The 14,252-nt window shown below is 38.3% G+C and overlaps 2 protein-coding genes across 2 annotated transcripts; both read left to right on the top strand.

Moving 5' to 3' along the window:
* Positions 1-578: 578 nt before the first annotated feature.
* Positions 579-1,968, top strand: LOC146488770 (substance-P receptor-like). The gene has a single exon (XM_085113494.1). It carries the CDS (start codon positions 707-709, stop codon positions 1,820-1,822), a length of 1,116 nt encoding a protein of 371 aa, XP_084969620.1. The 5' UTR covers positions 579-706; the 3' UTR covers positions 1,823-1,968.
* A 6,985-nt stretch (positions 1,969-8,953) lies between these two features.
* Positions 8,954-11,655, top strand: LOC146488769 (neuropeptide SIFamide receptor-like). The gene has a single exon (XM_085112318.1). It carries the CDS (start codon positions 10,044-10,046, stop codon positions 11,208-11,210), a length of 1,167 nt encoding a protein of 388 aa, XP_084968444.1. The 5' UTR covers positions 8,954-10,043; the 3' UTR covers positions 11,211-11,655.
* Positions 11,656-14,252: the final 2,597 nt, after the last annotated feature.

The following is a 14,252-nucleotide window of genomic DNA, read 5'->3' as shown; positions in this document are numbered from 1 at the left end:
TCTGAACAACGTCCTTTTCAATGACCAGAAAAAAGGACTCTGGCACGATCAACTAGGCTGAACAGGACCAAAGATTTTCTCTTTCCCCGGTCTTTTTCACATCATTATTTTGGTTAAAATTTACCGTTTTTCGCTATTCACCAGGGCCCGGTTGTTCAAAGCCCGATTAACTTAATCCCGGATTAAAGTGAACTTTGACTAAACTTTAATTTCTTATAAATAACGTTTCTTCCAAAGATTTTTGTCTGTAGGTTATGACTTACGATTTTTCTTTACCATTAGCCCAAAATTAGTTTTTAAAGACAAGTAAAAGTTTTCTGAAACCTTCTAATTGTTTACTGGTATGTATTATTTCAAAAAAAATGTATTAGAAAGATAGGCCACCATACCCCACAATTGCTTGCAATGTTTGCTTTCAAATATGTCTCTATTTAATCAGTCCTTGCCATGTCTGGTGGTGCAGGTGTATTTGAATTTCAAGGTTGGTGTGCTCTACATTGTCAGCGAAAAATAAATTTGAAATTGATGTTTAATCGGTAAAGTGAAATTTTGAAGGTAGACGTTGTTTTTTGACAGGTTGCTGTTATAACATCGAGTCGTTCATTCGTGAAGGCAGCTGTGTAACTTGCCCAGTTCAACACAAGGAACTTTTTAAGCCTAACAGCGAGACAAGTGTGGTTTACGTTGGGCCCTTCACACCGAGACAATGCCGGCTAACGAGAGCTTTAGTGCCTTGAACATGACAAAAATAAGTGGAGATGAGGATTGTTTTGTGAAAGATTCCACAGCCGGTAAAGCGGCTCGTATCACAGCTTATTGCGTCCTAATGATAACTTCTTTGGTTGGAAACTCTGTCGTAATTACTGTGGTTTGGAGGGAGGCGCGCATGAGAAAGACGATTAACTTTTTCATTGTGAATATGTGTGTGGCCGACTTGCTAATAACTCTGTATATGCCTCGTGTGGTGTCAATATCGTATGCAGGTTTTGAGTGGCAAATCAGTGGACTTCCTGGTTTGATATTCTGTAAACTGTCCGTCTTTATGCACCAGACGGCCATAACCGCTTCGATATTCACTGTGGTAGCCATAAGCTGTGATCGGTTCTTCGCTGTTGTGTTCCCGCTAAGAATCTTCATTACAAAGAAAGTCTGCCGAATTATTATCGCCGTAATATGGATTTCATCTGTTTCCATTCCCCTGCCAATGTTGTACGCACTGGAACTAGTTAAAGTGCACGGCGAAATTGGCAAACTCGGCTGCTTTTTGTCTTTGGATGACGCCTTTAAGAAAGGAGCAGAGAAGTTTTATTATAAGTTTACTCTCATCAGCCTGTTTGCTGTGCCTCTGTCAGTGATTGTTATCCTCTACTCGGCAATTTTAGTCACCTTGAAACTAAGAAAATTTCCTGGCGAGGAAACGTCGGGAAATGCGCAGAGGGAACAGCGACGAGGCGCTGTGATACAAAAGAAAGTTTTACGTCTCGTGTTGATCGTAGTGGCTGCGTTCATTTTATGTTGGCTGTTATATTTCATCCGTTTCATTCTGTATTCTTATAAAATTCAAGTTTCCTGTGAAGTTTTATTTTGGCGACTGTTCTTGGCGCATTTCAACAGCGCACTTAATCCCTGTCTGTACTTCGTGCTTAATGAGAATTTTCGCGAAGGATTCAAGAATATTCTAAGGCAATGTCCTTCTGGCAGACACTTCAGGGTGCGTTCTGTGCATTTGCCAGAACTGGCTGGCGACACGTCGACCCCCCAGTCTGTAAATCGAATGCGTCATTTTGAAGCTGGGATGGTGCTGCAAAATCTTGAAAAATAATCACTCCGTAAATGGTGCGCTCTATTTTGAAGAGACGCAAAGGACTAGCATAAACCTTATCTTTCAAATTGGTACATTCTGTTTACGAGCTGATCGTTCTGGCTGGCCCGTTGTGACCAATGGAAAACTCTCTTAATTAAAGATAGGATTCATCCCTTGGACACTGTGAACCTCAGGTCAAGAAGACTTCAAAGCAAAGACGAACAGACATTTGTTAATGAAGGAATCAGATCCATACTCAACTGCACATTAAACTCTGAACACTTGAGTTGTCTTTGAAGTTCAAATTTTGCGACTGTTCCTGGCGCATTTCTTTGAGCAGGGCGCTCAACCTCTTCGTGTACCTTGAATTTTCGAGAAGGCTTCAAGAATATTCTAAGGCGACGCTATCCTAGTAGATACATAATTGCGGAAAGGATTTATCCCTTGAACACTGTGAATCTCAGCCTGGCGATCTACAAAGGAAAGACGAAAAGACGTGGAACAATGGAGGAGTAACGTTGAGGCTGAGATTAACTAAAATTTAAGAACATACTAAGAACATTACCCAGGATGAGAGTCAGTTAAGAACATTTTTATTCCAACCAAAATTGTTAAAATGAACAGTATAAATACGGATAAAATAAAACATGAAAAAATTCTGTCTATGTTGTCCAATTAACCCAAACAATAGGTGTCTTGGTCACGTCCGCATAGATTTATTGAAATACTATAAAAGATAACTTAAGAACATTTTCAAAACTTTTCAGGCTCAAATTGTTAACAATAATAAGAATGTTCACTGGCTCAGCCTCAAAATTAGACGTTCATACAAAAAAAGAGTGTATCAAGAGAAACAAAGACGGACTTGCAACTCATAGAGAAATCTGTTGTCCAGTATGTGTACACAGCCATCTCGCTGAGAGCGTGCATTCGGAGCGCATTTTTTTTCTGTTTTCTTCATGTGCCTGCAAAAAAAATTTGGCGAGTGGCTTTCAAGTTAAGCTTAATCAAAGAAAATCGGTCGGTGTGTGTTTTTTTCTCGCTCTGGCCAACGCTTCTTTCGTTCCGCTACTTTCTTTCTTCTCTTTTTTTCACTGACTCAATATTTTAGCATCGCTTTTCTCGAAAGCTAAGCGTATACCAGCGAAAAAACAGAGCCATGTTCACTTTTGGGCCAAATAACATATGGCCCTAAAATTCGACGTAATTAAGACAGTTATGCACTCATCCCTCGAGTGAAACATATAACTTAAGAAAAAAAAAAACGAAAATTACTACATTTGCGCTTATCATAAACTTAATCTAACCAAGAAGCATACTGATGTTTTTTCTTTCTATTTCGTTTGCTTAAATTGGGAATTCTGTCGAATAGTCTGCGTTTAACTTGGTAGACCTAAACTCCGAATGTAGAAAATGCGATAAAAATGTCAGAATTTCTAAAAATACAACTCGAATTATCACGTTAAGAAATTTTCCTCTGAGGCTGTTGAAATCATTCAATAGTTCAGTCCATTTTTAAATTACCGGTCAACCGATTATGGAAAGTCCTGATAACTTCCTGGGCTTAATAATGATTTTTCTTAAGTCCATTTTTTGTCGTTCGGCGGTAATTAATATCTTCGCGCTGGCTTACTAAATGTGTTCATAGAATCATAAAGACATAAAGACTTTGAAAGTTAGCTTCAAAATCAATAAAAAATCGAATCTCTGTTAAGAAATATTGTACAGATAAAATGTTTTTGGGGCCCGGTAAAGGCTTATAGATACAGGCGCCTGTTCTCGTTGTTAAGAAAGGTATTTAGCGGCAGAAACTTCGTCCTGCATTAAAAATGGACGAAGACTTATCACGGTCATCGGTAATTTAAGTCGGAGCTGCTAAACTTCGTAAATAATGTAATGTTTCGTTTGTAGTGATGTGTTGCAAGATATTTCTCTATAATTACATTTTTGAATTGATTTATTTAATTTGCGTAAGACTCCCAAGCGAACGCTGGACACCTCAATACATACAGACATGAACTTTATAGATCCCGATTCCATGGAGCGTTTATGTTCGAAAATTAAACACTGCAAAAACAAGAAAAATACAATCATAATCAAATGCTTTGATACTAAAAATCCAACTGAATCATAAAATTTTTGTTTCCTAGCGGTCCAACAGCGCTTTACAGCTACAAATTGCAAATTTGTGGTTTTTGAATATAAAACACAAACTACTAATTTACGAATTACAACCTACAAAATGCTACTTGAGGGAGTAAGCTGTAGAAAAAGGGTAAGCATTTTCATAGCTTCACTATAAAAAAAGAGAAAATAACACATAACAATATATAAGTCCGTCTTAACTTTTATGAATGTTCATGAACTGTTTGGCAATATGTTGCAATACCCACTTTTCTACAATTTGGCAAACAAACAATTCATTAATATTGCACCTTCAGATGAAATTACATGTACAAATAAAAGAACCAATATATTATTGAACAGACTGTTTGCTGTACTTTAATCAAGATCTTAAAACGGGTTTACAAAATTTCCTTTGAAAACGCCGTGGCAGTCAGAGTTTGGGTCTTGCCTGTGTATAAAAACTATTCAGTGCGCGCGAGACGCTCAGGTGAAGGTAACGAGGAGGTCTGCGCTCTCTATTGCCTCGCGCGAGCCTCCCGTGCGCGTACTTCTATATTTCAGAAAGAAAAGGATCTTACCTTGTCTTGTACTTTTCGTTTTGTACTTTTCGCAGCGAAACCACGAGGAACGGTACGAAACGCGCGGGACGTCAAGATGCTGTTGTGACCTTCTTATAATGAACGGTGAAAGAAAAGTTCCTCGGAGATGCATGATATGACCACACTGGAGAAACGTCTATGTTTTTTAAAACCATTTTTGACACCTTTTGATATTTATTTTTATAACAATTTAATTTAAAGGTTCCTGTAATCTTAACATGATTTATGAAACCCAGTTAGAAGCCTAGGGGTCTAAGTCGACGCACTATAATCTTCGATTACTACTAGTAATAGTTATAGCTTGCTATGGTGATCAACTCTGCTCAAAATGCCATAAATGCTCAGTTGGTACGTGGTCAGGTGATCGTTTTGACATTACAGACACCCTACAGATGCCTTCATTCGTGTCATTATTAATTGATATTAGACGTTTTCCTGTGAAGATATATGATACACCATTTGAAAGGTTTTGATGAAAATCATGACTCAAAAAGGGCTTCTGTCAAAACCTATTAACGTATTCAAGACTGAAGGAACATCTGATAAACTTGTTTGAAATATTATGACAAATGGTCAAAGTATTTCCACTTTCATAACTATAGCTTGCTTTGCTTAAGTCTCAGTGCATAATGTTTTTAATGGGCAGAACTCTTCAACACCAGTTTTGTGCATCTATTCATAAAAATTCAGTGGATATGATCAAGTAACCTGTTTGAGTTGTTCAGAAAGTGTTTTAGTGGCGCAAATAAAGTTGTGACGCAAATGAACAACAAAAGCCAAGGGAGAGAAGCGCCTTATTATTATTCGTACGCATCCCGATAGGCCATTTCCGAGTCTCGTTGAACCTCATTATACAAGCGAGGCTAAGTTCATATGAAAAGCTTTGCACCTTGTACCTAGCCTCGCTTTCGATTTCATAATGAGGTTCACAGGAACTTGGAAATGGGTTATTTATTTTCCACCTTTCCCCGCTATCTAAACGCCTGGTACAGGGTGTTAACCAAGTAATGGCATAATGCGTTAGGTGACACTACCAGGAGCAAAATGGTTCATTAATAACTTTTAGCTTGCAGTTTTCCTCTTGAAGGTTCCTGCGTTTAACGCAAGTAACTACTAGAAATCATGTCATCTTTTCGTTTTGGCCTTTCCCCTTAATTTTGACACAAATAATGGGAGAGAAAGAAAACGTGAAGAATTCTGGTAATTCAAATTATGCCATGATGTTTACAATGTTTTGTTCACCGAATCATGTTCTGTTTTGAAGACTGGAGAGAGTAAGTTCCAACCTCGTTTCTCAGGCTGCTCTCTATTTCTCCCTCGATAATGCGTTCTCGAGGGAGAAAGAGAGGACCCTGGGAACAAGGTTGAGTAAGTTCAGGCCGGCTATGAGGTCATTGTTCAGGTCTGCTGCCATAGTAGCTGGAATGATCTCATATAGAATTAAGAGAGAATACTGATCCTTACGGCAGCAAAAAACATGAAAACAAAAAAGTTGGATATACAAAATGAAAAAATCTTTGTATAAAAATTGCCCGATATTTCGCTTTAGGAAAAAAACATTCTTTGGGGGCTACAAAAATAAAGGAGACCCCGGGGGCAGCTAGGATTCCGCCCCTGAAAATCCCTTCCTCCCGACTAGCTGTCCCTGGCTCTTTGAGGATGAGTAAATACCTTACAGGACCACTATGTCGTGAGCAAAACCAAAGGACAACTTGGTTGTAATCCTTTTCCCCCAAGTTTTTCACTGTGGAAATTATTTTAAATGTGTTTGAAAGCTGTATTGTTTTATTCTACGTCAGAGTCGTTTCTTCTTGCGTTTTTCCAGCGCTTGGCACCAATCATATTTTTGTAATTCTTGTGTTATTATTTGAATTTGCATGACTGTTGATTGGCTCAGTGTCAAAAAGAAATAGAAAAGAAAAGAAAAGAAAAGAAGTTAAACGTCAGCATGTAAATGCACATGGGAGGATTTCATCTTAGTTCTCAGTTCCCTCTCGTCATTTTCGTATTACATGAAATCAGCTCATGAACATTTATCCCTGACGTCCACAGGCCCAGGCCTAGGCGGAAGTTTCTAACCCAGATCTAGCCCAGTCTCCCTAAGAAGGCAATAGGCCATTTCCGAGTTTTTTATTTTTTTATTTATTTATTTATTTATTTATTTTTTTATTTATTATTTAACATTACTCTACATATAATAATAGTAATACAGGTTACATACGCTAATAACAATCCAAAGACTCTACTTACAATTCCGATATTCACCTTACTAGCAAAAACAGAAAATACAATGATTTACATTACTTACAATACGGGTTACGTAATACTGACAATACAGTACTCTACATATAACACAGTTTTTACTACCGAATTAGAGGCATGAACTGAAAGGGAGCATTGCTTTCCATTTCGCATTATGAATATCTATGGCGTTATTTTGCTTAGCTATGAAAAACTCCAACTGATAGGCATTTTTTAGTTTCGTCTCAAGAAGTGAAAGGGAAGGTTTTATATTAAGATGTCGGCTTTGATAAATAACTTGTTTACCCAAGAATATAATATGGTTGAGTAACGGCATATCTTTTCTAAAGAATCCAAACATTATATTAGTGCTTGTTAAAACATCAATTGTAGTAAATAAACTCTTCAACCATTTAGCTACAGAAAGCCAAAAAGCGCTTGATGTTGGACAGTGTAAGAATAGATGCTCCAGGGATTCGTCTGATACTTGGCAAAAGGTGCACGCAGGTGAATTTACAATGCCCATTCTGTGGAGGGCTTTGTTTGCATAAAGAATTCTGCTTAAGACTTCATACTGAAATTCTCTCAATTTAGAGTCTAGAGTAGCTCTTCTAGGGAGAAGATAAATATCCTTCCAAGGTAGATCGTGTGTCGGAAATAATTGTTCATATTTAGATTTTGCTAATGAGATCCCAATATACCTCTTTAGAGGAGGTGGGAAAAGTGTTATCGTGGCATTCATTATTTCTTGGCGGGTTATTTGGCATGTCCTTTAAAAGAGTCTTCCATTCTAATGGGATAGCGTCAAAGACACTCATAAGGACAAAATACTCCGCACCTGTTAAGTTTTTGTTTTGTAATGTGCTCCATGATTTGGCAGTTTACCTTTATCAGACAATATGTCACGCACAGTGAGGAAACCTTTCTTGAGAACTTTGTTCCTGAACAAAGGTTTTCCATTTATACACATAAACTTATTGTTCCAAATAATTTCTTTTAGCACGTCAGGTAAGGTGACAACTGGTGTTTTTTTGTAATCTGCCCACTCGCTTAAGGTTACCCGGGACCTTCAGAGGTGTCTCGCGTTTAAGCGATGTTTAAACTGTAGATACCTAAACCCCTATATCAAATTAAAGCTTATAGAGCTGACTATCAAACCATACCAAGAATTTTGAAATAAAATAAATTGTAGAATTTTTCACGACCTCTAATTGCGAGCGTCCGAATCACCTTTTTATAGCTACAAGTCAAAGTGAATTTTCTTTTTTGCTAATTTAATTTGCTCCTCAGTTTCCGGACCCAAAGCGCTAAAAAAACGTGTCTGCGTTTTGCCATATTCAATCGCAGTGAAAAGTTATAGAGCATTTTCGAAATAGGATGAAAAAAATGTGGAGTAATCGTACAAAAATCGCTCTCGGAGAAAAAATATTTCGAAAGAAAAAATTCGCAGACACGATTTTGTTGTTTGTATGTTAAACTAGTCACTGTTTAAATTTGAAGACAAACGAACAAATTCCTTTTGAGTTTTAGCTCTTTGAAGTGGCTCCTCCAAGTGAAAAATATTTATTCGAGAAAACAGCGCTAAAAATTCGGCAATTCATTTTATTTCAAAATTCTTGGTTTAGTTGGATAGCCAGCTCTATAAGCTTTAATTTGATATAAGGGTTCAGGTATCTACAGTTTAAACCGGACGCGCTACGTCGCTTGGACGCGAGACACCTCTGAAGACACCTCTGAAGGTACCGGGTAACCTTAAGCATTCCTTATAAAATTTAGGAAGTGTCTTTGGCAGGAAACGTACATCGTAGTTGCATTTAATTACAAAGGAGCTACCGAAATCAGCAAGATAGCTATCAAGAAATATTTTCCATGTGCTATTATGGCTGTCCAAGTTTTTCCATCGCCATGCATTGATAGACTTTTGAATAGACTTAATTATATTTTCAAAGTTTAGTTCCTGAAACTTCTGCCAGTTGTACGTAAAATAAATGCCTAAAATTTCCATTGGCTTGTTAACCTTATCAATTCCGATATCCTCTGGCCATTTCCGAGTTGCTTTGAGCCTCATTATGAAAGCGAGGGTAAGTGCAAAGTTTTAGCCTCGCTTTCATAATGAGGTTCACAGCAACTCGGAAATGGCCTATTTGACTCTTCGGGTTTATAGACTCGGTGCATAAGACTTTCACGGTTTTGACAACTTGCTTTGACGAATGAACGGGTGTGCTCTTCTAATAAAGGAATAAAAAGCATGCGACAGCTGCTATTTGAACAACGCCTAATTTTATGACAGAAAACAAACAGCCACGAAAAAAATCCCTTGCCTGTCTAAATATAACGACATGAGCTCCCTTCAGGGGAGAATGGGTTAATGGAAGCTGACAAACCTAAGCTGTACAACGATTTATTTTAACCATCCATACAACGCCTACTGAGACGAATAAAACATTTACTCGCCACATTAATTATAAGCTCAAATGAACTCAGTCACTCGGCACCTGAAGCGTGGTGACGTTAATAATTTTTTTAGCTTTGGTTGGAAAACTAACGCCATTATTAATATTGATAGAAGCGTCCAGTAATTTGACATGCAGATTAGTTTTCTGTTCTCAGCTTTCATGGCCACCTCTCTTGACAACATGAAGTTTAATAATGTATAGGTTAAAGAGGCGAATAACTCTTAGGAATCTTATTTTATGCAGGCGTTTGTCGAAAAACCTGAAAGCCTCTTTTTGTCGAAATGTCAACTACTGAATTTTAAGATTTTTTCAGTTTCTTCCGTTTGCAATAAATTATATGTTCACCTCCAATACTTGAAAAATAAGATTCCGGTAAGTAAAAGCTTTTCTCGTTCAAATCTTAAATTACTCGAGGACACCTGCTCGCAAAGGCCCCACTCAAATCTCACGATTTCATGGGGGTTTAAGTCGTTTCCCACTTAACTGACTCAAATCAGTCGCAAATTTGCGAAAATTTGAATTCAGGAAGCGATTAAAACTGAGGAGTGTATCTGTTGTTGTCCACTTTCTTAAAATTCCCCTAAGCATAAGCGCATTTAATGAAAAAGACCTCCAAATTTTCAATTTGCGTTTCACCGTTCTAATCACTGATGCTACTTAAATTTTGACATGTGCTTGACATCAAACAAGATGCGAACTAATTAAAGCACGACATGTATTTGTTCCATTTTTTAAATTTATTACAGAGCGAATGAGACTTGGAAACTAAGTCTGGGAAAGTTTAAAAGCTTCTTGCTACTTAGCCGGACTCATACAATGGATCACGGAACGTCCTTTTCGCTTATTTCTAACACAACTTTCGCTAACACGAGTTTAAATCTCTCGTCGAAGGATTCCCTTGTTTCGGAGAGCAAGTGCTTTCATCAAGACTCGCTGGCGGTTAAATCGGTGCGTATTATTCCATATTGCTTGATAATCCTGGTTTCTCTGGTCGGAAACTCAATGGTTGTGGCAGTTGTGTATAAGAATCCCCGAATGAGAACTACAGTAAATAACTATATCGTAAACCTGGCTATAGCAGATCTGCTAATTACTTGCTACATGCCTAGGGTGATTTCCATCGCTTTATTTGGCTACGAATGGGTTGTTGGCGGCACTACTGGTCTAGTAATGTGCAAACTTTCGATCTTTCTTAACCAAACACCCATGATAGTGTCAATGTTCACTGTAGTGGCTATCAGCTTTGATCGCTTCAATGCTGTTGTGTTCCCTCTCCGCACATTCGTCTCGGCGCGACTTTGTAACGTTATCATACTCTGCACATGGCTTCTTGCCTTGGCATTTCGTCTTCCCACAGTTTACGCCGTGCAACTCATGTCTGAAGATGGAAAGCTTTACTGCAATCTTCTCTTAGATGTGACATTCGGCCAAGGAACAGCTAAACTGTACTATCATGTTAACTTGGTCGTTATATTTACTATCCCTCTTGTTATGATTGTGGTACTTTATTCCGCCATCATTATCACATTGAAAAGAAGAAAAATTCCTGGACTCACACCAGAAAATTCGTCCAACAACAGCGAAGGGTTTCGGCGCAGAGAAGTTGTGAAAAAGAACGTTCTTCGCTTGGTGTCCATCATAGTAGCTTCTTTCATTCTTTGCTGGCTGTTATATTACATCAGACTGATCATGTTCGCCTATGGGTACAAACTCTCCTGCGACTGGCTGTTTGTTCGCCTTGTTTTAGCACATTTTAACAGCGCTTTGAGCCCGTGTTTGTACGCCATTTTTAGCGAGAACTATCGCAGAGGATTTACAAAGATCTTAACGAGCTCTAATTGCTTTAAAAAGCTCAGAAATAGGCGTTTTTCAAATCAAGCTCGAGATTCAGTCAGATTTACCAGAAGGTTGGGTGCATGGGACAGTAATGGTAGCATTAGTATCCGAATTGAACCAGCAAACCAAAGAATATCTTCATTTTAATTATTCCTCGCTTAATGATTATGCGTGGATACGTTCCGGTGCGCTTTAAGGAAGATAAAGCTACTGTGACAGAACAAACAGTCGGTGCGCCAGTATATTTAGCTGCCTTTAAGATGTGTACTAAAGGTCAGTTTAATTAAGGCAAAAAAAAAAGAAGGTGACAACTGCTTTCAATGTTTCAATCTTCTCCACCAGCGGCGAGGATTATTGCTAATTTTTTCTTCTTAAAAGGGACTTTTCATATATCATTAGGGGAGATAAGGAAAGCAGTCCAATACTGTCAGAACGGTGATTGGCACCATCTGGTTTCAAATAATGGCTGCAAAAGACGTATTTTCAATATCATAAGGCGAATCTTTAATAAGCCCCTTAAATGATATCTAGAGGGATCAGTCACCAAAAATTAATATATTATGCGCTGTCTTAAGATATGGATAGACTACGAGGGTCGGCTAAGCGAGTGAAAAATGCGAGCGCACGCCCTTGTTTCAGAGGGCAATTGTTGCGCACGCGCGCGTGTTTCGGGGGGCAATTTTCGCGCGCACGTGTTTCACTCGCTTTGCTGGACTACCCGTAGTTAAAAAAAAAAAAAAAACGAACATTAGGTTTTCAAGATCTTGTTGCCAGGGTTACAAGTTGTATCAAAATATTGCAAAACGTCAAGCTTTCACAAAGCTTTGTTTTTAACCAGAATCTGATAATAAAATATTTATCTTTATTATGCACGGTCTATGAACAGTCTTAACAGTCTTTTAGCTGTAAAAATACCATATGCAAGAAAATTGAAATAAATGTCAGTTTAAGAAATGGTGGTGCCTTATTTTAAGCACGGTTTTCGGTGGGAATTGCCTTGTAAGAAAAATGTTAAAAAAATAAAAATTTCAAAAATCTGTTTTCATTGTCTTTATTTAAACTGCAGGAGAACTTCAAGTAATTTTTGAATATTGACAACCTGACAGATTTTCGGCAATATTACCCGACACCAAGTGTTAACAACCAAACTCACTCACTGGGAAAATGTTAATAACCGAGAAAAAGAGTGAGTTTCACGGTTCGGCGCATGTGCGAGTGATAACGTAAGCGCTGTCAAGCTAATTCTTTTTGGACTAATTAGAAGCGAGTACACAACACCGGCGGGATATGGCGGGCAAGTCTTACAACTTGCTGGCATAAAAATAAAACTGACCGGCCAGTGTTTCGGTCACGTTTCAGAAAGAAACAAAAAGGCTGCCCATGTAAAACACATCGGGATTTTTGCAGCACTTCATGCAAATGTCCCATGACATTCAAGAAATGCCAGAACTTACGAACTTATGCGAACGTATACGGTTTTATTTTAGTACAATGTCGATATCTCGCGGCATCGACTTTTTTTATTACGCGCGGTTCAAAAAGCCGAGAAGCTCCCTCAAACTTACGTACTTAAATCCAGTATTTCATCAGTATTCAGTGATAAACTTACTATAGTGTGTTCGTTCGATAGCCTGATTTTATTTGGCCAGCGAGAAGGCAAAGAACGAGAAATCCGCAAGCTTCAAGAAGCGATGCGACCGTTTAGTAACAACAACACTGAGCGTCCTACCGCGATGCTGGAATGCATTTCCCGGAGAAAACTCTGCCATGGTGGCAAATCAAAACTGCGTTTGTCATTCGCAATTACCATAGTTTTATAGATAAATGAATACCTTACAATAGATTTTGTAGTTTGCCGCAAATCTTTTTTTTTCTACTTCCCGCTATTGGAGACCGCTAATAGACGACTACAACTAACTCGCACATTTGATCACATATTAATTCGCTTCGCGTCTCAGTGTTGTACAATTTTTTCCACCCAAAGCAAAACGCTGATGTTTGATGCTGTTTGTTCGTCGAATTCTCCGTTTGACAGTTGACTTGACTTCCATATGAACAAACAGTACGATTGAAATCTAGAAAATCCTCGCGAGTTCATCCAAAGCCAGTTGGTGACCTTTGCCATTTCCAGCGAAAGCAGATGTGCCGCCAAATCGTTGTCTATTTTAAACAGACTTATCCCTTTACCAATTTCCCACGTTTGGTGGACGTATCTTGTTAACCACGCAGGATTTCTACATCTACTCCACTCTCTCCGCTTTAACTTCTGTGCTTCCGTCGCCGGTCGGCCGCGACGTCTCTTTTGACGATCCATCGACAAAAATGTCGTTTTCGGATGCTAAAACACTTTTAACCTTACAAAAATCGAACTAATATTTACAACAGGAAACAAAGATTATAAAAAGTGAAGAACGAAGAGCCGATGATCCAAATTCGGGCGCGATTTCAACAGATTGTTCCACCACAAGCTCACATCGAATTTAGTGTCGACTCGTACAATTTATTTTTGAGCCGCTCTGCTCGCGCATGCGCTTGACCGTGAACATCGGCCTTTAACTATCAGTTTTTATTTGAAAAGACTCCATTTCTTCGCGTTATTTACTTTAACCACTGTGTAGATTAAGAAAAATTTCAATGAAAGCAGTCGTTATTTTGAGAGTAAAATTACCAAGGAACCCTTTCCCGAGTAGATTTATTTTTAGAACGGGTCTCAGGGGACCTTTGGAACGCCTACAGTTCAAATAGCCAATCAAAGAAGAGCACTGACAATAGTCCATTTCCGAATATTGAAATTCTAGCTTGGCTACGAGGCTTGGGGGAATAAAACAACAGAAATTAATTATTCATCTTTAAACCTCAATGTAATTCCTGTTGGTTTATTCCCCCAAGCCTCATAGCCAAGCTAGAATTTTAATATATCTGAAATGGCCTATTAAATTGTCACGCGCCACACCTTTTCGCAGGAAAAGGAGTTCTAAAAATAGATCTGCTCGGGGAAGGGTTGGCTCAAGAACATAGTATAGAAACAGTCTCCTGGTCATGGGCTCTTACCACTTATAAGAGAAGTGTACACTAAACACTACTTAAAGCGTGCTTCGGTACAAAAAAAAATCAAATGATTTTCTCTAGTGTTTATGATATGACATCAGAAGGAAAGATATAATCATAGCATGAATGGACTGTTCCTTA

This window comes from Pavona decussata, unplaced genomic scaffold (genome assembly GCF_977016875.1).
Source record: "Pavona decussata unplaced genomic scaffold, jaPavDecu1.1 SCAFFOLD_8, whole genome shotgun sequence".
NCBI lineage: Eukaryota > Metazoa > Cnidaria > Anthozoa > Scleractinia > Agariciidae > Pavona > Pavona decussata.
Note: the sequence above shows the minus strand (reverse complement) of the source record. Positions and strands in the feature narration are given on the sequence as shown.

What these genes read in the sequence shown, in the direction of transcription:
- LOC146488770 (XM_085113494.1), top strand. Translation starts at nt 707, where the DNA reads ATGCCGGCTAACGAGAGCTTTAGTGCCTTGAACATGACAAAAATAAGT.
- LOC146488769 (XM_085112318.1), top strand. Translation starts at nt 10,044, where the DNA reads ATGGATCACGGAACGTCCTTTTCGCTTATTTCTAACACAACTTTCGCT.